The 26,645-nt window shown below is 30.6% G+C and overlaps 2 protein-coding genes across 5 annotated transcripts in view; one reads left to right on the forward strand and one right to left on the reverse strand.

Annotated features, from left to right (window-relative positions):
* The window catches only part of LOC147802019 (parkin coregulated gene protein-like), a 35,016-nt gene extending 16,989 nt beyond the window's left edge, over nucleotides 1–18,027 (forward strand). For both annotated transcript variants that reach the window (XM_087155364.1, XM_087155365.1), the window contains exon 5: nucleotides 17,787–18,027. In XM_087155364.1, the coding sequence (XP_087011490.1) occupies nucleotides 17,787–18,003 (217 nt within the window). In that variant the 3' untranslated portion in view covers nucleotides 18,004–18,027. The remainder of the gene's footprint in view (nucleotides 1–17,786) is intronic.
* Nucleotides 1–26,645, reverse strand: part of LOC147802018 (pre-mRNA 3' end processing protein WDR33-like) — a 76,287-nt gene that overhangs the window by 33,881 nt on the left and 15,761 nt on the right. The window lies entirely within an intron of this gene.

Raw genomic sequence — 26,645 nt, forward strand, 5'->3', positions numbered from 1 at the left:
CTTGTAAGGATTTATTTAAAAAAATTTTTTCCTTACATTATATTACCTTGTGCTAGAATTTGCAAATTGTACTTTTCTGACTTTCATTAATGGTTTCCATAATTCACTTGTTCCTTAATTTAATTAAAATGATCTTTAAAGAATCATAATATGATTAACCTGCTGTTTTCCTTGCTACTGAAAGTTTTCTTTTGAACCTGTAGTTGTTGAGTTGCTATTTTGAAACTAATGTATTTCTGTTTGTAATACAAGATTGTCATTTGGATTTGCAGCTATCTTAATTTACTGGTGCATGTGTGGTTGTATCTATTCTTTGTTTTTATTTGTGCTATAATCCATGAGATATTTTACTAAGAACTTAATCTAGCGTTCTTGATCTCTTCTTTCAAATTTAGCCTACAGACTTGGTTTTATTCTTAGTTTTCTTTTCCTGGAATATTTTCTCTAATTTTTGTGTAGAAACATTTCTTCATTTAGTACTTTTACTATACCTAAAAGTACCGAGCAGTACTTTTTTTTTGTTATTTCATTTTATTTATTATTGGTTTGCTCACACAGCTATTACCTTTTCAGCTTATAAAAATATATACCTTTTAAGTTCATAAATATATATATATACTAATACATATGTATATATTTTTCCATCTATCTCTTGGGTTTAGTTAATGTGCATAATCACATTTTTATTTCAGATTATTTTAAATGTTTCATGTGGTATCATTTCTTGGGATAAGTGTATGAAGTATCATTTAGCCATATAAAACCTGTCTATAACGATACTGTAGGGACCTAAATAAAATATTGTTATAGGCAGGTTATCATTATAGACAGGTTTGAAATTTAAAGGTATACATTTAAAACTAATGATAAATTAAACTTCTGTTATAGGCTCCAAATGAAAATTTTACTTAGAATTATGAAGCAGCACACAAGAAAAATTTACTTACAATTTTATGAATCAAAACAGAAATTATTTAGAAAAATAATCGGTTAGTTTTGTTTGCTTATTTTTGGAAGCAATTGCCATTTCCATGCACATAGATTTCAGTCCATCTAATGAATTCAAATGAACATCAGTTATATTTGGTAATGTTGCAACAAAATCTTGCAAAGTGTTAATTAGCAATATGGCATTCTCGGGTGAAATTTGAGTCCTGTTTTGAGAACAGTCAGCTGCTTCTTCCTCATCACTTTGATCACCCGGGATAACTTCTGCTAAAATCTCTTCATCATTTCCACCACTGAAAACTAACACATCATTATCTAAATTTAAAAATTCATCTGCGTTAAACAGAAATGATGTATTAGATGATCTTTGGAAATCACTGACAATCGAATTTAAGCCTGCCACACATTTTTCTTCTTCATCAGTGATTTCAGTAAGCTCAGTTTCTGCTTTTCCGTTACTTTTATCCTCAAAGAAAGAAGCTTTCTTCCAACAATTTTGGATGGTGGATTGTGTCAATGAATTCCACCCTCCGGAAATCCAATCACATGCATTTTTTACATCAACTGCATAAGGATTTGGGAGTTTATTATCCAGATTATAAACAACGTTCTGAATTAATCTTTTTCGATAGTATCCTTTGAAATATTTTATTATTCCCAATTCTAATGGCTGTAGAATCGACGTGCAATTTGGGGGAAAATAAAACAATTTTATATTTTTCAAATTTGGAGGATTGTTGTGAGGAGTGCAGTTGTTAACTAAGAGAGCTATTTTTTTCTTCTTTCTTTTCATCTCCTTATCCACATCAAGCAGCCAGTTGTGAAATATTTCTTCTGTCATCCAGGCTCTTTTGTTTGCCTTGTAGTCAACTGGTAAACTTTTCACATTCTTAAAACATCTAGGTTTAGCGTATTTGCCTATAACGAACGGCTTCAGTTTATTGGTTCCAGTACTATTTGCACAAAGTAGAAGACTTAACCTCTGTTTTGATTTTTTACCGCCTTTCCAATTTTCTCTATTAAATGCCATTGTTTTATCTGGCATGAGCTGATAAAATACTGCTCTACTGCTCTAATTTCCCCTAAAAGTGGCTTTTTTTCTCAGAAACAACGAAAGAATATTACATGCAAAGGAGATGAAAAAAAAAAACATTTTGTAATCTCACATTTAGGCTCGATGGGGAGTCGTTTTCCAACAGTAGAAAAATCGGAATTGAACTATCAACTATCAAAAGAGGAAAAATTATCGTTGTAGACATGTTTAACTGAAAAGTGGTTATCGCTATAAACAGGTTAAAAATACATTGAATAAATAGGAATTTCACCAGGACCTCAAGGAAATATCGCTATAGACAGGTTTATCGTTATAGACAGTATCGTTATACACAGGTTTCACTGTATATATATGGATAACTAACAAACTCCGTTGAAATTGATATTAGTAAACTGTGCAACTCCTTGGAGTTGGTGATATTTAGTCATTAGTTAATGAAAAAGAAGCCAGAATGTTCAGATATTGAAAGCTTTGAAGGGTATACTTTTTATTTTACTTTTTTTTTCTGTTGATATGAAAAAAAAAAAAAAAAAAAATGTGAAAACCTACAAAGATTAGACTTTTGACTTTAATGTTTTCTTGCTATAGGATTATTGTCATGAACTATTTTCTTTTGGATATGTTATACTTTTTTATTCATTTCGGCATTAAATTTTTTTATAAATTATTTATTTAAGTGACTATATTTAAATTTCCGTTCTCAGAGTTCAGTTAAGTACAGTTAATCTTGAAATTCAATTTCATAATAATGTGAGTTGTTAAACATGATGAAGTTTTTTCCAGATTACTTTTAATGTTCTAAGCATGAAAGTACTATTTTCCATCCCTGTTTTGGATAGAATTATTATTCCTAAATGATTTATTATGTGTATGTGTTGCTAAATATCCGTTTCCAGTAGAAAAGGCTACATAAAAAACTTTACATAAACCAATTTAGTGCTTAGAAATAAAGTTTCTTATAATATAAGATTTCTTTATAATATGAAGCCAATTATTAAATTATTCTCTCCTTGCAAACTTGTAATTTTGCAACTGTCTCTGCACCCTTTTTCTTGCTCTTTTAATATTTCTTCTTGCAATTGCATTTCTACACATTTTTTTGGCAAAGATTTTTATTATTAATTAGTTCTGATGGTTATTTATTTTAAGATCTCTTTGACTTAGTTAAAACACATAATTATGCTTATTTCAAATTACTTTAAATGTTTTGGGTCCTAGAGCGTGTTTTCCTTATGATTAGTGTGTGAAGTGTCATCCTTTGAGTCATCAGAAAAGCTAAATAATTGACTCCATTGAAGTTGATGTTAGTAAAATTATGCAACTCTTTGGAGTCAGTGATATTTGGCAAAGAGGTAAATGAAGCAGAAGCAAGAGAGTACTTATGATCAAAATTGCCTGGGTATGACTTTTTTTTTCCTGTTCATATGAAAAAATAGCAGAAAATGAAAGTTAAATAAAATTAAAGCAATCTTAAGTGAAATGTGTTCTTGTTCCGGTTTAATTCTTCTAGTTTTAAATCGACATTGCCGTGTTTGAAATGGAAAATAAAGTAATTTAATTGATAAACAGAAATATTCAAATTTTGAAGAAATGACAAATTATAATTCTGATGGTCAGATAAATTCTTTTCCTCCCTCAGCAGTCATCGAAGTTTCAGCATTAAAAGTTTCAGAAATGCATACCTTAAACAAAAATTCATACTTTAAACTTTTTTAAAAATAATACATAAAAAAAGTTTTCAAAAAGTTAATTAGCACAATTACTTTGATTATCCTATATGATTTTGATTTAAAAAAACTAGATAAATTTTGCTCAACACTATTCCCTTCTCCAAATGTTACGAAAGCAAACTATCCCAATCTTAAAAGTATGTTGTTTTTTTCTTTCTATTTAAAGCGTTTTTTATCACATTTGTATAACATTTTATTCAGTTTTTTAATGATACTTTAGTATTAAAAATATTTTTTCGTTATTTTAATTGTTTAAAGTATAAGTTGAAGTTAATGAGGAATATCTTGCAAAATGCAACCGAGTTGCACATGAGAGTGCAAGAATCTATCCAAACACATCCAGCTCAGTATATGCTCGCATCAGAACCCCGCAAGTATTTCATCAAACATTTAAAATTATTAGCTCTGTCATATGCTATGAACCGACGGTAAGTCGAAATGTATTATGTTCGAATGAACAATGAATAGAACATAATGAAAACCACGCTTTTGCATAATACGTGACGAAAATCGACATGTTAAAGAAAAGAAAAATCTAATTTTCAAAAAGGGAAAATTAAGCAATTTTTAAAAACAACCAGTAAAATAAGCACATTTAAAGGGCTTTTAAAACTCGAAAAAAAGCACCATTAAGCAGTTTTTAAAAACGCTACTCACTATGATAGAAAGTGTAGATGTCTGCAACTCCATCTTACACCGCCCTATGAGTTTTCCCTAGCCTCTACCTTAAGAGATGAAGTGCCTCAATTTTTTGTCCTTCATTGTTTTAACAAATTTAATAAATTTTTAAACAATGTATTTGAATAAACCGAAGTGTGTTATTTTATTGCATTATGTTTCAGTTTTACTTTAATTTAAATTTTTCCGCTTTTATCTCAGTCTATTAGTACTCTCTTTATAAATTTAGAATCTCTGTACTCCTAGTTTTCTAAATACTAAACTTTTGTTAGCATTCCAATTTACAAAGTTATAGCAGTTTTTATGCAATGTGATAATAGTGGATAGACTAATGATTTTAGAGTTTCGTTTATCTCAATCCAGATAATTCAAATTAATTCCACTTAAAGCATGATATCTCATTATTTTAAAATACACTGGTGTGCAAAACTTAAGCAACAAGTGCGTTTTTTGTCATAACTCTACAAGAAATCATCCGATTGACATGAAATTTGAATATGATGTACATTATTTTGTACTTAAACGATGGTAAAAGAATAATGGCGCAGAAATGAATGTAAAGCTTAAAGTAGGGTATGGAATAAAAAAAGACTTTATTTGACATATAGTGGCGTTACACATGATTGCCTGAAAAAGCGTAAGAACAATTGGCAGATGTTCCCTAGTATCGAAAAGTGATCATCATGAAGAGGGATGTTTCCAAAAGGTGCGCGTGATAATTTTATTCAATTAACTGAAATAATGTATTGCATTTACCATAGGCTATTTCTTTTTAATGTCTTTTTTTTTTATTTCGAGTCTCAGCAAGTATTTCAATAATCTCCTGTGTCAGAGCCAGCGATCTCTTGTGTCAGAGCCCGCAATCTCCTGTGTCAAAGCCCGCAATCTCCTGTGTCAAAGCCCGCAATCTCCTGTGTCAGAGCCCGCAATCTCCTGTCAAGTCCCCTGAAGATGACGATTGTGACGTCACCATCCTTTCATTCAGAAAAGGTTATGTTCATCAAATTTTTGTTTCCCAGTAATTTTAGTCTTTGCTTAAAGACTTCCTGGTTTCAATACTATTGTCAATTTAGAACTGCTCCGAATGTTATCAAAATAATTTTGGCAGTCAATTCAATTATTAATTTTCGTGCAAAGTTTTTTTTAAATGTATTACCCTAAAATTGCAAAACTAAACTAGGTTTTTAATCGTGTTTAACTATTTTTAAATTTGAAATTAGCTATTTTCTACACTATTTCAAACCAGATCTTGCAGTTGCCAAAAACTTTCAGTTTAAGTTTAAAAAGTAAAAGCAACAGTAATTTGACCTAATTTTCGTTTCGATGGAACAATCTTTATATATCGGCGTCAGTTTTCTCTACATTCAATAGAGATAAAGCTATTAGGTATCTTTTTGTCATGAGTAATAAAACATCGTATTAAATATAGTATTGGTTTAAGAGCAGTAAAAAGTTTCAATAAATTGCACTTAGTGAGGGAAGTGTACCTCCTACTAAATTTATTAAATTTTTAATACTATGTACCATCCTAGGTGTTTTTCAGTCATTAATAGTTAAAATTGTTCGGACTTCAAAAGCAAACTCTGGTTTCTGGTTAAATTGCTTGTAACTGAAAAGTTTTCGTGGGGACAAAAAAAAATGTAAACACTTGAGTTCCTTTGTATGTTATGCATTCCTTCATTTGATCATTTCTAATAGTTTGTAGTTATAAATAGACTTTTTAAACTATGGTATTTTAAACTTTGGAGTTCTTTATTGTTAGCAATGTTTTAGAATTAAATAAGATAAAATGTAATCTTTATCCCCAAAACAGTTCAGCTTAGCATCAATTGATTGTGTCTAGTAAACGGTTTAAATAAAATGTATAAATTAAAAAAATTTAATGTAAAGACCAAAAGGGAATATTTAATTTGAGTGGTTTTACAGTAATCACAAATATAATCTTACTGATATAATTTTGTTGAAATTTTAACCACATTCTAAATTTGTGTTTGGAGTTGCTAGAAAATAAATAGTTTAATCTTATACTCTGAGCTCAATAATTTCTTTTTGTAGCGAAATTCCTGTGAACAAAAACCACCATTGCATACGCGGGTTTTTGAAAGGCCATGGCTAAAATAGAGAAAATTAGTGCAACATGAAAATAAAGTTTTAGATATATCTAGATTTATGATATAAAATTTTTAGATATAATTTTATTAGATATAGATATAGTTATAATTAGATATATTTTAGTTATAATCATAAACCTATGTTAGAAATATGACTTAGTAGACTTAATCAATAGTTACATACGGCGCTTCATAATTGTTTAAATATCGGGGGCAAGTTTTAGTAAGTTGATGCTTCATTAAGGAATTTCGCTACTTGAACAGTTTCTTACTAATTTCTAATCTATAATAACATTTTAACAAAACTTTCTCTTATTGTCTCGGGAGTAATAAGATTTCAATTGCATAACATAAGCTGGGAGTAAGAAGTTTTAAAAAATCTCTTAAGATTACATTGTGATTATTAAACTGCATAATTTATACAAATAAAAAGAATAATAAAATTTGCCTTATAAACACAACTTAAAAATAGTAAATAAAAGCTTTAAATTGAATTGACTTAGGGGTTTTAAAAATAAAGAATAATGATTAAAAAGGATAATTTCATGACAAATGTTTTAGTCCAATTCTTGTGACAGATATCTGAAATTTTAATTGCGAACTGCTTTGCATAACCTTTATCATAGCCTCATAAAAGAGTTGGTGAGGTTTATATTCGTTCGGGAGTTTAACATCCATTCCTCTACAAGGCTCTCTCTCCATAAGGTCTTTAAACAGAGTATTTTACAAGCGATATTTTGTTCAGATTTGACCTCAAACTTAACGGAATATACGAAGTTCATTTTTTTAGATTCATTAAAGGTTAGATTTCCTCAATTTTTAAATCATGTAAGTTGAATGTTTCATTTTAATAGCGGAGATGAACAGCCGATCCAATTCAGTTTACGAATACGGCGAGAAAAACCGAATCTCCCATGGTTAGCCCGACGGCAAGGGGACCCGGGATGAGTCTACCACAAAGAATATTTCACGTCAGCAATGCGTCATCCGTTAAATTAACAAGTCCGTTATAGAATTAAATATTCAGTTTTAAACTTAGTTTAAAAAAAGAAAGAGATTCTGACGTCATGGTGACCGGAACTTACGAAATATGGCAGTAACCTGGAATTGCTAAGTTTGTATTAAATATTGCAACTTTTTTAATTGAGAGAAACTAAAATAACTTACTTTAAGAATGAAATCCACGAAAGCCTAGGAAAGTAGTTCAATCGAGATGGAGCGATAAGCCTCTTTTGCACTCGTGTGTGCCTCAATCATAGTACTTTAATCATAGTACCGGAAACAGCTTATGAAATATGGGGAGCTTTGCTCAAACAGCAGTAAAAAAGCGTGCATTCATGAAACGGAAGTTCCGATACTCCTGGGAGAGGGTGGGCACGAAGGGGGAGACGGCCTTTGTGTTTCCTCACTCTTTCAGCCGTTTCGGGACTCTTCGGTTCATTCGTGCAAGCTTCTGCTGTGGAACAATGTCCTCATACTGTTTAGAGTACTCTCTTTACTTGCAATATCTTCGCATTAATTATTTGCTTGTAATTATTTATCGATATTCGGCATCGTCGGCCTGCTTAAAGAAAAACTCAGAACTACTATTAATATAAAGTAAATTTGTCAGTTTAGTTTTAAATCATATCAAATTAAAGGACTTCCTTTTTCATAACGCAAAGGCGGGTTAGTTTCAAAGTATGAATTACTACGAAAGGAAAAGATTTTACCGAGTGTAAGTTAATCATTGTTGAAGGTATAGCTTTGGGAGAATAATATTTTCATAAATTCGAAAAGTAAAACTACTTACTGTCGATGTCATACCTTTCCGAAATATTTAAGACCTAGTTTAAGGTAATTCTATTTTTCAGAAAAAGAATAACTTAGATTCTGTTAAAATTTCATTTCAAAGAAAGCTTTCCCATTAATAAATCAACCATATACCATTACGATGACTGAGTTTTCGCGACCTAGTTTCCCAAACACTGTTCTAGTGTACTGAAAGCTAATTATTAGTGTCCATTCGGAATAAATTTTAATTCTTGAAGAATCCTATGTATTAAATGCGGGTGTTTAATTTTATTAATCTGCGAGAAATTTTATTAAATATTAATCCCAAATTAGGCTTTAAAAAATTGAAGCAAAACGGGAACTTGATTAAAACTACCTGAAGTAGTCTGTTTTCTAGTAAGTACAGATTAAACCATATAACCATCACATTTAGGACCGTTGTAGGACCAAAACTCTTAAAATAACCAAAGGGGTCAATATATATATTCAGCTATTGTTCAGTCTGGATAAGGTGGGATAGTTAGATGATATCAAAGTCCTTTGGATCAATCGTTAATCAAATATTGATCCGTTTGAGGTAAAAATCTTGGGGGATTTTCTGATAGATTTTAATTTAATGCAAATAAAATTAACATTTTTTAAAAAGCTATCAAGATCTCTATCCAATATTGTATTTAAATATATATACAATATTTAGATACTGCTATTCAAATAAAAATGTGCTAGAAATCTAAGGTACAGTACTATAGTACGGAAATTATGGATAAGAGCATGTGAGATAATTACATTAGTTTTGTACAGAATCTCCCTAGTTTTCAGAAACTTTATTAAATTTTAACTTTTCAAAATAACATGTTATTTAAGTGTTTATAGACAGTTCCGCATAATTCTTATCAATTGGGGAAGAAACCTGCTTAGATGACCCTTCCCGTAATAGGTAAATTATATGTCACTTAATTATACTTCAATTGCACTTTAATCTGTATTTTAATAGTATACATTTAATAACAGAATATTTAAACTTTAACTAAATTTATAATTTTTTAAAGGAAATTATACTTTAAAAATGCGCAAGTAGTTTAATGGAGGAAAAATTTATAGTGAAGCTTTCAATAATTTCTTTTAAATGCTTTTCAACAAAAATTCAAAACTCTTCCAATGAAACCCTAAATTTTGAATCTGAAAAAAATTGAACATTGAGGAAGAACTTTCTTATACTTTCCAATTAAGGTATAATAAACTGTTCCTTACCAATGGTAACTTTGCATAGAGTTGCAAGAAACTAAGTCTATGATTAAGTTATGATTTCATTAGCTGAATTTATGAAATATATTAAAGTTAAGATATTGTCGACCATTACAAACTATTATGCTATCGATTATACACAATAAAGTTAAAATAAACAGCTGCAGTTCAGAGTGAATTTTAAAATGAGGAAACAATAAATTAGTCTTGTAAGTATTGATGTATATTTAATGTTGTTTCTCAAAACAAAACTGTGAAATCAAACTGTCACTTTAAATACGAGCTTTCAATTAACTTTTATTACAACTGAACCTTAAAAGCTAGAATTGCGGGAAAGTTTTATCCCAACTGTGGCATAAAATAATAGTAAAATGTACTCTAAATCTAATTTTAAAAAAATCTTGAATGATCCTTTTAATCTAATGTAATTTACTTTTTTAAATAAGAAAGGATTTTTTAAAAAACGAAATATGAAGTAAATTTATCAGATTCATTGATTTTACATATGTTGTTTCGATTCTTCATCTGAGGCACTTAACATATTGAATATGTAACAGATTATAGGGTATTAGTAATGTTTCTACAGATTTTCTTTAAAATACTGTTTTTAAAAGAAAGAGCATGAATTTAATCTCACGGATTCAGCGTAATTGTAATTTTTCAAATTTAACTTTCTCTTTTTTTAAACAGTCTGAAATTTATAAATTTCTATTAATGTTCATTCATGCTATAGAGAAAGATAGTTGAACAAAAATGTAGATATTCAATAGAGATAAGGAATGAAGTTGTATAATCCAAAGTAAATAAGTTTCCAACTCAAATTATAACTTTCAGTCAATGCTTAATTTGTATTTTCAACATCTTGTTTGTTCTTTTTGTTGTGAATTTATGCTTATTAATGTGCGACCTTTAAATGTTGTGTTGAACCAAAAATTCAGTAGAAAGTAAATCACTGTCTGGAGGAAGACTTGAATTTGTATAAGTTTATTTTATAATTTCATTAAATGTTGAGGAAATTGCTTATAATAGCAAATACTAATTGCTTCCAGTACCAGTAGTGTCTTTTTCTTTCAGTAGCATGAACTTCATGTTGTTTCAATTATCCATTTCATACTCTAGTTTTTTTTTTAAATGCTGAATCCTTGCTAAATGTAACATTAAGACTTAACAAAAGTTCGGTTAGTTTTTCAAAGTTATCCCCCAAGACTTTTTCAGAGTTTGAGAAACGTTTGTCTTTTGGGTATGATTCACAATTACGAGGCTACAAAATTTAACATTGATAATTAAAACCCCGAAAATTTTATAAAATGAAATTAGTAACTGAAATTAATAAATTAATTGATAGTTTATTTTAAATTTTAGTTGGAAAACAACCGAAATATCACTTTTCACTGAATTAATAAATTTAGTCTCTTAATAAAAATCATTTTGTTATAATGAGCATAGAAAGCTTGCAATTTATTCTTACTAATATGTTTAATTAGAAAAAGTGTGAAAACAAATTCATTTAAATAGAATTTTTTTTCTGCTCCCCGAATTCTAGTTTTTGAACGAACTTTAAATTTTAGTTCTTGTAAACTAGTGAACTGTAGTAAAGTTTCTCTTAAATGATCATTTATATGTAGTAGTGATAAATCTCACCACAGTTGCATGTATAACTAAATTAATATTGACAAATGTGAAATTTTGTTTGAACTCTGTTTTGCAATAGAAATTTTTTGAGCATTAGTAGTCTTGTATATTAGAACTTGTACTGTATGTATGCTGGAATTTTGTGAGCGGTTTATTTCTATGTTATATTGTGACAATTTTTTCTTAGTTTTGATGTACATTTGAAATGAGGAACTAATAAATTGGTCTTGTATGTATTAATGTGTATTTAATGGTATTTCTTGAAACATTCAAAAATCTGACTTCCGTGGTGTCGTTTTAAATAATTACTCTTTTACTTTTAGTCTTTATTTTAAACTTATAAACAAACCTATTTGAAACACTAGTTGCGATGTACACGGCGCAAAAAATAAATTGCTAATCCTAATACCAACTGCACAATGGATCTTCTTAGCCCTTGTTTAGCCTCAAATTTTAGGATTGTAAAGAAAATCTGGAAAGTATATATTTTAGATCACAAATTTAGTTGATGCTGAATTCACGTTTGCTCATTTACCTTATTTCTAACTTTTAAGACAATCAAACTTTTACCAAAGATTATAAAATTAGTTAAAATTAATAACTAGTGTTGCATGTAACTTCATTTAATACACGTGATTTTTTAATTTATCATTCTTATAATTGATAACTTTTCAGAAAAGTTGGTGCAATGTTTAACCAAAATATAGATTCCTTAACCACAATACTGTATACTAATTTTAACTATCAAAGGATTAAATTTGTTGCGTAAATTTTGAGCGTATTGAACAGTTCATAATGTGACAAAGCATAAAACATCACGCAAATAACTTAAAATGATTATTCGATGATGAGAGATGATTATTCGCTGCGAATCTGCAGTATTTATTTTGTTGACGGGTCTGTTTCAGAGATGAATTTCTGAAATTGTATATACATTAAAAAACATACGTTTGAGTTGAGTTTTATCCTCAAATTGAAAGATTTTTTTCTTTCAAAATGCATATTGCAATAAGTCATTGAGCTATCGTTTTGCAATTACTTTTGATAAAAATTTCTTCAAAATTCAATTCCTTGGATTTTGTGTCGTTCTAATTTACTTAAAAAAATCTGCGAAATTTGAAGCAATTAGAAACTTTCGATTCACACTTTTTGCCTTTCTAATTCTTTAATTTGCATGTTTAAAAGTGTTTTTTTTTAGCATAATATCGACAAATTTCCTTTTACAACCTAAACATAACATTTTTATTGAGTTTAAATTGAAGCTTAGTGTAAGACTTTGAATATCTTGAATATGCATAAAATACATGGAAGTTAATATCAAAATTCATTGTAATATGCAAATGTTATTGTTATTACTTATAGGTATTGTAAATCCTTCTTTTTATTTAGTTTTATAATATATTTTGTGATTTTTTTTGTTCAGTTATTTCAATGATTTGCCACTTATCATCGCACTCTTTGACAGGGCCATCTGTCAAAGATTTTAGGGCTATTTCTGATTCGTTAGATTTTAATATAGGTTATGTTTTTTCATTGATTAAGTATTAAACATAAGCAGATCTTTTAAAACATTTCATTCTACAATAAAAGTTATTAATAATAATTATTTTGTGTCAATTAACTAACAATAATTTCCCAACGGAACCGTAAATAATCAACCTTCTTTCGGTTAAAATATTTAATTAGAGCTAATCTTAAATTCGGTTTTATATCCAAAAGTTAAATTTTCAGTCCTTGTGCTGTATCCAATCTAGTTTTAAATTTGTGTATATAAATAAGCTGAAAATTAATAAAATAAGTTAAATTATATGATTTATTTCGAAATGAACTTTTATAGGCGTTAAAAATAGTAATTTGAAAGCAATTTTTTTTTTATAAAAGAATTTAGTTATTTTAATTTGATTTGAAAAGCGCGATATGACATGTTAACGCAACAATTTATAAATGCTTGTTTTTTTCATAATTTGTTCAACATATCGTTATTGGAAATATATTTATTTTTTTAAAAATTTCATTTCTATTTAATAAGTATATTTCTTGCATGTATTAAACATTTTAAAATAAAATTGACAATATAATGTAAATTGTTTGAAAGTTAACTTTAATGCTTAAAATAACATAATCACAAACCGATTTAACTTAAACAGAAAAAAAAAATTAAATTGTTATCTATATATATATTTCTCTTACACGGCGACAAAAAAAAGCCTCATTACAACTCCCCGAATGGCAGCGCTAGAAAATCGACCAATGATTGCCGCTAAAAATGTCACATGCCAAATTTAGGTGAGATGGCTCAACATATAGCGCTTTTAAAAACGGAAACTTAAATAACCAGAGAGAGCTTAATCTAGGCAGAAGTGAGTAGTCTTTGTCGATAGATCTCTATTTTAGTATTTTGTTGAAAGCTTTTTTTCACGAATTTATATATTACGAATTTATTTGATGATTTTTGATTTATATCACGAATTTATTTGATGATTTTTGATTTATATCACGAATTTATTTGTTTATGCAGGTTTTTCCATTGCAATTCACTTATATTTAATATTTATTTTTAATTAGTTATTTTTAATAGACTTATTTATAGCCAAAATTTTAAACTTTTTAATGAGATATCAGTTTTACAAATTTTATCTTAAGATTTTATACTATAGCACATTTCTAATAGGTTTAACGAATTACATGTTTTATTTGAATTCAAATTTATTTTAATGACTTAGTATTTACTAAAACGATGCATTTTTTTTAAAAAAAAAAAAGTTTTTATATGGATTTGACTGATTGTTTTGAATTCTTTGAATTTTGTGCATTTGTAATGTACCTAAGTTATCAGCGAGCGAAGCGAGCTTGGTTTGCGAAGAAAACCATATAAGATTGCGTAGCAATTTCCGGGGGTTGGCGAGCGGTAGCGAGCAGGGGGCGCATCCCACTAGTTATAAGAAAAAATTTGGAAGCCCTAACAAGCTCGAGTTGGGGTCCTGGGAACGAATACCCTCCAGTAAATCAGTTCCTGTTAACAAATAATAATAAAATAAATGTTTTTTACAACTACTTTATTTAGGTAGACTAAAAAGGTAAAAGTTTTAAATTTTTATAACACTTTAAATAAAAAAACGGTAAGTGTATCACATTTAAAAAGAAAGAAAAACGACGATGAATTGCTGGAGGTGATAGAAGCTTATGGCAAAAAAGAATTCATGCATCATGGCGGTCAAAATTATTTTAAATCGGATTCAGCGCATTATTTGTGGCACAACCGAAGCACATTTTAAGAAGTTTTACTTCAGAAATTCCGTGGGTAAAATAGTATTTTGAGAAAGAAAAAAATATTATTTGCTAATTTAGTTTCCTTTCTTTCTTTCAGAAACCACTTTCGCACTCTTGGCGACTATTTTTATTTTAGCATCAAGCTTTGTTCCATTTCAAAACGGGGTCTTCATTTCTTTATAAAAGGGTAATACGATATGCCTCTTTTGCAGGCAGATGTTTTTATTCATCAAATTTTAATATTATGTTTCAAAAGAGGTTGGGGAAAAAATCTTATCTTGACAAAGAAAAAAAATTTATTTGCTAATTAGTTTTCTTTATCCCTTTTCTGGTGAAACGACATTCTCATCCTTGGCGACTATTTTTAATTCCATTTTGCATCAAATTTTGCTCCATTTCAAACCGGGGTCTGCATTTTTTTATGAAAGGATATAAGTAATGTATAACTGACGAAATAAAACATTTGAACGAAATTCAATCGAATGATTATTTTTATTTCATAGCCGTCGTTGAACAGCCGACCCAATTTTATGAGTTCACGACTACTAATGTTCAACTCCGTAGCCTTCTCATTTTGAACCCAATCCAGAAGACAAGGAAATTCCTGGATCAGTACCCCCCAGAGGTATGATTTGTTGTGGCAACATGGAGGACTTTATGACCCGACTGATTTAACGTGCATCCGTCACCATTTACTACACTGAGAGTTTTCGGGTGGCGGGGATGCTATCTACGAAATCTTGGACATGGGCCAAGTGCCCTACCAACCAGGTTATCTTGGCCCAATCGAATAGACATTGAAAAATTAAAATTTAAAAATGATTTTTCTTGAGGTTAATTTCACAGAAAGTATTTGACCAAGATACTAGTCATACACAGTCTAGCCAAATGTTTTTGGTCACGAAAAAAAACACTGGTTGGGGGGGGCATAGATGTTCTTCTTGATCAGAAAATTTTGGATCATGATTTGGAACAAACTTGGGATTAGCCCCAAGAACATTACATGGAGAGAAAAAATCACAAAAACCTCCCACGGTTAGCATGACTGCCAAGGTTATTTTTATGGTGAAGTGTTCGTTCCCTAAAGTGATGTTTATTTAGGTGGGCTATTGCTCTGTAGTTCCTATATTGATGGTTTTTTTAAAAATTAAATTGCTATTGTTAGACTGTATTCCTTACAGTGATGTTTCTCTTTTTGCGTGAAGTGACTTTTTTCTCTACATTTCCTATTCCTATTTTTTTAAAAAAAAACCCTATGACAGCTACAGAAGAGAAACAAATGAATGTCGTAAATTAAATAAAAAATAATGCGATGTGTGGCAAACTTGAAATGGAATTCTTTTAAAATTCATTTAATATTAGAAAGATTATTTATTTCTTTTTTTTTCGATTGCCAAATTCTAAAATCGAAATTTTGTTTGTCTGTTTCCAAGAGAAATGCTGACACGCATTTCCTACTGTTCTAAATCTGCAATAAAAAAGGGCAACCATTAATTCCCCGTAAAAGGAGGAATTGGATGACTAGTGCTAGGCCAGCGCTAGAAAAAGCTCATCCCTGTAGCCTAATGGGCTGCAGGGATGAGTTTTTACCGCTTTTTAGCAGATTTCCGCTTTTTTCGCTTTTGTCTTTCGAATTTCAGCCCATTTATCAAAAACTCCGATTCTCTAAAATTTTCGGGTTTTTTTTAAAAAGAAATACTCCGCTTTTTCTGAAAATTTCGTCCGTGAAATAAAATAATTATTTATTTTCAATATTCAAAGATAAACAGAAAATTCAAACTACGTAGCTGCTAACCTTTCCGCATTTTTCCTTATTTTAGATTTTCTCCGCTTTTTTACGCATGGACAATAAGATTTTCCGCTTTTTTACTCGTCCGCTAAATAGCTCGTATTTTCTTATCTGCATTTTAATATCAAACATCGATTTTCGTATTTACCTGATTTAAAAGTTGAGCTTTGTGATTGTTATTCACGCGATTTCAACATCATACATTGCAATTCTTATTTACGAGATTTAAAATTGTATTTACGCATTTTTAAAATCCTTGTAGCTATTCGTATTCACGCTAGTTTAAAATCACAAGTCGTGATTCTCTTTTGCGGTTGCAACATCAAACATCGATTTTCGTATTTACACGTGATTTAAAAATTAGGTTTTGGATTCGTATTCACGCGATTTAAAAATTATGCATCTTGATTCATATTTACGCGATCTGAAAATTGCGCATCATGATTTGTATTTTTACATTTTTTAAATCCAATATCGAGTTTTCATATTCACGTGATTTCAAAATTCAATCCTTTATCGCGATTCTTGTAAGAAGTGAGTTTTTTTCTTGAATTAGTTACTATAAAGGTGGCAGTTTTTCTATCGACGATTATTGGTATATATAGACAGTACAACATCAGCGAAACTGGATGAGAATATGTTACTAATATTTTTGCTATAAATCACATAAGATTTACCCGCGTTAAAATTCAGCTTTTTTTGCCTTTTGGCCAATCTCATCCCTGAGCGTTGTTTTGTATTCTTGCAATGCAAGAATTGATCCGTTATTTGCAGAGGAGAGCGCTCTATCCCCTGAACCATCCCGTCCCAAGTACAAAATCTAGTTCAATTCCATCCAATTAGTAATCCATTCTGATTGTTGTTGTTGACATATGCCTGTTTAGGCAGAGGGAGTGCGAGTGTTCTTGTTTTCCAGTGGCGCCATCTATGGCCAAGAATTCGATTTCTGCCACACCATACGTCACACCCGTTTATAGGGCGGACCCATTCATTCATCCATTGATCGTAATTTTGACCTGAATCAAAGAAGGATCGATCTCCAATCCAGTACCCCCAGAGGTATTAATTTGTCATTAGAACACGGAGGACTTTTGCAACTCGACAGATTTAACGTGCATCAGTCACTTTACAACACGGGGAGTCTTCGGCCGGCTGGGTTCGAACCCACGAACTCTCGGACATGGCTCCCTACCGACCAGGCTATTCCGGCCTAAAGGCAACCTTAAACTCCCTGTAAAGGGAGGAATTGGATGACTGTGGCCTTGTTGTTTTGTATTCTTGCAATGTACGAATCGATCAGTCATTGCAGAGGAGAGCGCTCAATCCCCTGTACCATCCCATCCCAAATACAAAATCCAGTTCAATTCCATGAAATTAGATGGGTCGAATTCTTCCATAGATGGCGCCACTGAAAAAACAATAAACGCTCACTCTACCTTAAACTTGCTCGGTTTCACCAAGCAGGCTTGCTAGTGTGGCAAGTGGCATTAGAAACAACAACAACATATTAGATGGGTCTCATGAGTGTAAAATGACTGACAGTGTTTTCTTCGCAGGCATTACAGGGTGTTGCTCGTACCATTCTTCTGTAAATACAAGGCTAAAGAGATACCCTACAGGAGAGGGGAGATACACTATGGTCAGAGGAGGCGCCACCTGGCGGATGTCATCAACCAGACGCTGGATCTCTTGGACAGGACGGGAGAGCCGGATGCGTACGCGGAAATAAAGTACGCCGTACCGACCTACCACTCTGCTTATCATAATTCTTGAAATAAAATAATTCTTGTAATCGTTCTTTGCAGTCTATTTTGAATTAGCATGAATGAGTCGGGATGGCTCAGGGGATAGAGCGGTTCGCCTTCCAATGAGGCGAATCGGGTTCGGATCCCAGTCGATACGAATTCCGCATCCGGCTTTGCATTGACCACGGTGCTGACGTGAAACATCCTCAGTGGTAGTTACTTTTAATGTACCTCAACGTTATTTTTAAAAAGTAACGAGTAAAAGTACAAGTATTTTTAAAAAATTTTACGAGTAAAAAGTAAAAAGTTCTTATTTTAAAAAGTAGCGAGTAAAAAGTACAAGTACTAAACAAAAAAAGTAACGATTTAAAAGTACATTTCTAGGAAATCGAAAATTCAAAGTAACCTAAAATTTTATTGAATAATATTCTTATGTTCTTTAATGTTTTTGCAAAATTGCTGTTATTTATTTAATTATTTTTAATTTTGAAAGTTATGGACATGAATTTATTTTTAAATTCGGAAGAATATTATAATATAATTTTATAATATAATCGTATAATATAATTTTAAAATCAAATATAATTTTAATATCAAACTTTTTATGGATTTGCCCGAAAAAGAAATTTTATCTATTGATTTTAATTTTTAGTTCATTATTTTTATTTATTTAAATTACCATTGATTCACAATTGTTTTACTCTATAGAAACGCGTTTTAAAAGCACAAACATCAAAAGCAAACACGGGGTTTCAGATAGCTTTGTGATCTTTGAGCTAGTAAAAAGTAATTGAATGTGCAGTATAAGTTGAAACAGAACAGTCTACAGTTTTATTTGAAACAATGGCTAATGCTGAAGTCATGCGAGAAAATCATTTTCCGCAAAAACATAAGTATTTTTTTTTTAATTTAATTTTTTTTTCTAGAAAGCTTGCCGAGTTTTAGAAAAAAGTAACTATTTAACCTCCTGCAGCTGAAAGCCTCCACACGGTTTTTTTTATAGGTAGTCCGATTAGACCACTATGACGGTAAACCAGTTTGCGAAAGAGCCCTTTAATACAAAATCTAGTAAAAAATAAAGAAAGTGGTAGCAAATGTATGTCTAAAAATTTGTTCATTTTTTGTGAATATGATTGGTTTATCTTATTTACTTGTCTACCACTACAGATTCGTTTCTCAAATATCTATAATAAATTTCTCTTAGTCACTCTTAAATTAGTATTTGGGTTCATGCGCACAACTGGTTCACGTTTTAAGTAGTCTACGCAGACCCAAAACCGTGTGGAGGCTTTCTGATGTAGGAGGTAATGGCTAGAGTCCCCTTGCAGTCAGGTTAACCGTGGGAGGTTCTCGAGGTCTTCCTCTCCGTGTAACGCAAATGCGGGTTAACTCCATCAGATAACTCCTCCACGAAGGCAAAATTTCTCCTAATACTCGATCCGGGAGTTCCCTTGTCTTCTGGATTGGATTCAAAATGACTAGGCTGCTGGAGTTGAATATAAGTAGTTGTAAACCCATAAAACTGGGTCGGCTGTTCAACGACGGTTATAAAATAAAATAAAATAGTAAGATGATTGACGATTAAAAGAGCTCTGTCTAGGAAACGTATTTATTCTTGCCAAATTATTTGCAATGTTCCTCAACAGATGTCGCTGCTGAAACTATATTATAAGAATATTTTAGAAGCTGTAATGCATAGCAACCATTTTGAAACAAATGCATGATTGAAATTTAAAGATTAAATGAAATAGAGAATTTTAAGAATGCTTTAACTATCAAAAAAAAAAAAGTTTCAATTACAAAATAATAATTTTAATTTAAAATTGTGATTTTTTTTCATTTGATCTTTAAAATGACAAAATAAATGTAACAGATTTTGTTTATAAATGTAGTCATTCATCAATTATTTCAAAATATTCACGTTTAATCCTCTATTAAAATAGATAAGTTAAGCTAAAAAATCTATGTACTCATTAAAAAAAAAATTTATATAAAAAGATTTCTTTATACAAAATTTCTTTATAGAAAATCTGATAATGTCAAAGATACTGTAAACATATTATGAGAAAAAAAATACTTAAATGTTTACTTTAATCTGTTACTTTCAATCTCAAGAATCAAAAGATTTTTAAAAATGTAATTTCAAATGCGTTGGAATTTAACACATACCAGGAAAGAAAGTAATTTCGTTAGCTAAAATTAATTAATGCAGCAATAATAAAATTGTAAAACTAGTGCAGCAATTTATTTAAAATAAATTTTAAAACTAAGAAAAGAAATAATAAAAATATCGAAAATTTAAAACATTGTTTCTTAACTTTTTAAATCAATACATATGTTGCCGGCAAAGTATGAAATGATTTATATTTCACACATTGCCTAGGCATTCTATAGTATGCCAAATGAGAAACCGGCAAAGTATAAAAATACATCTCCGATTCGTCAAAATGTCATTCAAAAATAACAAATTCAAAACGTCATCCTATTTTATATTAATTTATTCGTGGATATAATTGCATTTATTCGATATTTTAATATTTACTGACGATAGATTAGAAGAAACATCAGTATTTGGAGTATCGGGCAAATGTATACCAGGCAATGACATTTGACCTTAAAAAAACATCAGTGTAGGATATACCGGACAAACGACAATGGCACAGGACAATGGCACTAGACCTACCAAAGACATTTACCAAAGGTCTAGTCATACTAGGTCTAGTAAAGTGCCATTGTCCGGTATATCCTACACTGATGATTTTTTTTAAGGTCAAGTGCCATTGCCTGGTATACGTTTGCCCGATACTCCAAACACTGATATTTCTTCTAATCTATCGTCAGTAAGTATTAAAATATCGAATAAATGTAATTATATCCACGAATAAATTAATATCAAATCGGATGTAATAAATTATTCGGACATTCACCAAAGCGACTATGTGATTGTCAACATTCACCGGTGAAAGTCAACAGCCACCGATTTCAGTCATTCACAGTAACATGCACATCATTTACATAAATAACCTCATCAGAACGTTTATTTCATACTTTGCCTAAATAGCATTTGGCATTCCATAGAATACCTAGGCATTATATAAAATGATTAGGCATTCTATAGAATACCTACGCATTATATACAATGCCTAGGGAAAGTATGTAATACTTCTCACATTTCATACTTTGCCTAAAAACATCCGGCATTCTATACAATGCCGGCGTTTCGTACTTTACCGGTAACATATACATTAAAATCAGTTGATTTAAATCAAAGATTTTTAAAAAAAAATCATTTGTATTAAATCATGATTTAAATCAATTAACCCTGATACAAACAAAACCTTTCGTTATGGAAATGATCAAATATTTATTATTTAGAAATACAAGACATCAGCACACTATTGAAAATGATAATCAAGAGTTGGAATAAAATGCTTCATTGCCCGCTTCAGGTCAATAGAGCCACTACTATTTTAATTCAATTAGTTAATTATGACGTCAACGTAGACCAGTGCTTCCCAAAGTGTGGTACAGGAACAGTTTAGCGGGGGTACGCCTTCTTATGCGAAATATCTTGCAACAATCGGAATTTTTCAAAACATTTTATTTAAAAACAAAGCTAGCTATGAAAATTTACGATGACGTATTTTTCTATTGGCTATTGTTTTAGAGTTAACAGTTAATAATGAATGGTGTTATCAGCTAGTTGTGATTTTTAACTTTTGTGCAATTTTTTTAAAGTAAAAGTTTGTAATAAGTTCTATTTATTTTGATTATTTTTATAAAATATAATTTTTATCCCTATAACTGTTATCACTGCAAAAACAATATCATCCTTCTCACTGATGCAAATAAACTTATTAACACAACTTTGTACCAAAAAAGAAAAATAAACATATTTTTAAAAAAATACATCATTTTTTTATGAGTAGTACACAGCGTTGCGAAAAATTTAGAAAGGGTGCACAAAAGTCATAAGTTTGGGAAACACTGACTTAGCTTAATAAAGTATTCAAATAAAAAAAAGTTTCGGATACTCGAGGATTGATGCATTTATACTTCAAATATAAAAATTATGTTCTTGTGATCAAATATACTATTTGTTCTGTTTGTTTAGAAAAAGGCTGAGATATGCCATAAACTTCAAACTAAACAGATACTTCTCTTTTGAATAACGATTATTACAAGACTTGGTTTTGTTTTTCTTTAATAGCACCTGCCTCATATAAAATATATAGTTTATTCAACTGTTATCGGAACATCGAGAGAAGCTTTCAGTGGGTAGTAAAGAGAAGGGTTTTTTCTTCTTCTTCTAGAATGTTTATAATTTGGATAATTTTATGACGATTATAAACGCTTTGTTCAGAATGGGTACAAACATCGTTAAATTTCCACTAAAATTCTTCAAATGTCAAGATATTATCGAGTTGTTTTGGATTTTTATATGATATTTGTGACATGAAGAGAAGTCTATATTTGGCTAAAGGTTTTATTTGTAGAAGGATCCTAATTTTATCAGCAAAATAAACTCCAAAAACAAATTTTCAAAAGGATTCGACAGAAAAATCGTTTTCATGGAACAATATCACGTCGTAAACTTAAATACATTCTATAAGCAATCACATGCAATCAATATAAAGGAATGTTTTTATGTTATATGTGTGTACCAAATTATTAGATGCCCAAATTATTAGACTATGTAAAATGTTAATTATCAGGTGACAACTTTACTGTTTTTTTTACGAGGCTGTTAGTGTATCAGTTGATTAACCCCTTAACGATCGGTTAATTTTCAAGAAAACGGTCATAAAAGTGCCTATTTTTTTGGCTTTCGTCTTTGTATTACTTATTTGATTATTGCTGATATCTAGTTTAAAATAAACTAACTATCTACAATTACCTTAAAAATATCCTGGTACTGCCATCTGGTGTGTAAAATGAGAAATAAAATTTCTTCAGGGCATACGAAAAGAATTAGTCTTATTCTTATTGGCGCTTTACTACTGAACAGTTCAACCCGTCAATATCACGGGAGCGAGAAATAGAGGGCGAAACCTCACCCCGTCATTTTCACGGGAGCGAGAAGGATTAAATTAGACGATATATAATATAAATTTGACGATAGGATACATTGGATGATATATTATATAAATATAGAATATTTATTATATCAAGCATTATATTAGTATACTATAATAATTAGACCAAATTATTCGACGCACTGTAGTGTTGCAATAATGACATGTTTTGCTCGAGTTTATATGCAATACTACTTTTATAGTTAAACATACATGTAATGGGTTTTTATTCATGCGATTTTTTATATACTTCCTATTTGTATTTTATTTTTAAGGTATTGCATGACAATGTTAACTCATTGATACAGGAGCAAATGCAAACCGGTTTCATCCGAGTTAAAAACATCAAAGCTGTATAGTCTGATAATTATAATTTTACATTAGAGCCTTACAGTGCGTCAGGTACTGTATGTGACTTATACTAATTAGAATTGGGTTTTGATTCGGTGATTCCGAATCAGTTGTTTTTAATGAAATAGATTTAAATTATAATGAATAATTGTTTTTTTTTTAAATTTTAGTCAGTTTTTCTTCTTAAATCCTAAGAGATTTTTACGCATTCATTATTAAGAACTTCTCCAATGAATGAATTCGATAAATTCAGATTTTTTTAAAAAAAATTAAACATTTCTTTAGTAGTTTCATAAAATTTATCATAGTTAAATGTCTTTATAGTAATTAGCAACATATACAATATACGAAAGATATAATAAATATATTTGTTTATTTGAAAGAATTCATGAATAGGAAATTTATTTTCTATTATTGTATACATTATATTATACACTTTTTTTTCTTCATCGACATAAGTTAAAAGAAAAATAGTGATAGGTAGCATAGTTTTTTCGAATTTTTTGGAAATTTCGATTTTTTTTCTAAGCGTTTGATTCGAATAGCGTGATTCGCAATTAAGTCATGTTATTCGAATCAGTGTTTCAAATTACTAAATTCGAAATGAGATCTGAATCATTCATCCGAATCACTTGATTCGAATCACTGATCTGAATTACATGATTCGAATCACTGATCTAAATCACTTAATTCGAATCATTCATCCGAATCACTTGATTCGAATCATTCATTCGAATCACTTGATTCGAATCACTGATCTGAATAACATGATTCGAATCACTGATCTGAATCACATAATTCGAATCGCTGATCTGAATCACATTGTTCGAATCACTCAAGTGAACTGATTCTATTGATTCGAATCCATTAGATGAATCGCTTTGCCCAACTCTAATACGAATCTGCGATTCTCAACTGATTCACCCCAAATTGAGTGTGTTCGAAGACTTTTACTTCTTTAAACTCTCGTGATGTATTTCAAGGAACCAGTTTTCCGCAGGATTCGATAAATATTTTATAATATCATTGATTTGTTGTATTTTGCAGCTCTAAACCAGTGGTGCGCAAACTAGGGGTCGCGACCCCTGTGGGGGTCGCCAGAAGTTTTTTGGGGGTCGCCAAATTTTTATGAAATGCATTATCCCTGCATGCTGCATACCATACAGTGTACATATAAAGAGTGAAGCACCGTCACTCACTATTTAATTGCAATTGGATTTCCGAAATGTCACGAAATATCGAGTCAGAAGTCATAAAACGCATACAAAATTCATCTGTATTTGCTTTACAACTGGACGAGACTACCGATATTACTAAAATATCACAACTAATTATTTACGTTAGGTTTATTTTTAATGAAGATATAACAGAAACGTTTTTATGTTGCAAAAGTTTGGAAGGAAAAACAACTGGAGAAAAAATATTCGAAGTAATAAATGAATATTTTGAAACAAAGTCCCTTACCTGGGCAAACTGTGTTGCGGTTTGTACTGATGGTGCTGCAGCATTAACAGGTTCGAATAAAGGGCTCAGAGGCTTAATTCAGAAGGTGGCGCCTCATATGGTATTTAATCACTGTATGATTCATCGGCAAGCTCTTGTGGCAAAAGATATGGATGAAGAGTTGCACAGCGTATTACAAGACGCTGTTAGTTCAATTAACTACATTAAATGCAACAGCCACAACAGCCGTCTCTTTTCAATACTTTGCAATGAGATGGGCTCAACGTATGAGAAATTACTGTTACACACCGAAGTCAGATGGCTTTCACGTGGGAAAATACTACGACGGATATTTGATTTGAGAAATGAAGTGTACATGTTCTAAATCGAAAAGAAACATAGATTGGCAAGTTATTATATCAATGAAGTTTGGCTAGGGAAGCTGAGCTATTTAGTTGATATTTTCGAAAAACTTAACGACTTAAATTTGAGCTTGCAGAGTGAGAATTCAATTATCATAACTACAGCCAGTAAAATTCAAGCTTTTAAGAACAAGTTTAGTCTCTGGCAAACTGAACTGAATAAAAACAACACCGACATGTTCCCTTGCTTTAACGATTTTATCAAGGAAAATAATATAGATATATTTACATTTAAAAACATCCTTTCCAATCACATTGAAAAGTTAAAGAAAAAATTTTCCAGAAGATTCGTGGATTTTCCTGAAAACGATCTTGGTTGGATTCGTGATCCATTTTCCTTTGACATATGCAGTTCAACACTTCAAATTAGTGAGAAAGAGCAATTGATAGATCTAATTAGTGATTATACTCTTCGAAATCAATTTAAGACTCAGCCTTGCCAAAAATTTTGGCTATCCGTGGAAAAACAATATCCCGTTTTATGCAAGAATGCCATCAGAGTGTTAATACAATTTGCATCAACGTATTTACGTGAAACTGGATTTAGCAAACTAGTTTTAATAAAAACTAAATACCGCTCGCGTTTAAACCCTGAAGATGATATGCGAATTGCATTTAGCAACATACATTCAAACATCGATGAGATAATTAGAAACTTGCAGCCACATACATCTCATTAAAGGGCAATTTACTGATTTTTGTGTTATACAAAAAGTATTTTCTTAAAATTATAAATAAAATTAATATGAGTCAAATATGTGCGAAAAAAATGCGCGAAATATACATCGTATTTGTGAACTATTATCTCTAGGGGTCGCCAAAAATTTTCTCTCTACAAAAGGGGTCGCAGTCGAAAAAAGTTTGCGCACCACTGCTCTAAACAATCAAATATTACTTTTATCGGAATTATTTATCTTTTTTCCCTTCTTAGAATATCACAATTAAAATGAAGGTTAATAATTGGGTAGTACTTTGCTCTTCAAGAAAAAGATACCCACCTATGACGTCAGCTCTAACAAATCATTTTTTTTTTAAATTTTTTTTTATAACCTTCGTTGAACAGTTCACGGCTTTCAATGTTCAACTCCGTAGCCTTGTCTTTTTGAACCCAATCCAGAAGACAAGGAACTCCTGGATCAAGTATTGGGAGACATTTGCTTTTCGATGGAACTAACCCGCATTTGCGTTGCATGGAGAGGAAGATCACGAAGAACCTCCCATGGTTAGCCTGACGGCAAGGGGACTCTAACTCGTAATTCGTCTACTACTGAGGATATTTTACTTCATCACTGTGGTCGGTGAGAGCCGGGTGCGGAATTTGAATAAACCAGCCTTCGCTGGGATTCGAACTCGGTTCACTTCATTAGGAGGCGAGCGCT

The sequence above is a fragment of the Parasteatoda tepidariorum genome, chromosome 11 (assembly GCF_982258835.1).
Source record: "Parasteatoda tepidariorum strain Cologne lab strain chromosome 11, Ptep-v5.0, whole genome shotgun sequence".
In the NCBI taxonomy this organism is placed as follows: domain Eukaryota; kingdom Metazoa; phylum Arthropoda; class Arachnida; order Araneae; family Theridiidae; genus Parasteatoda; species Parasteatoda tepidariorum.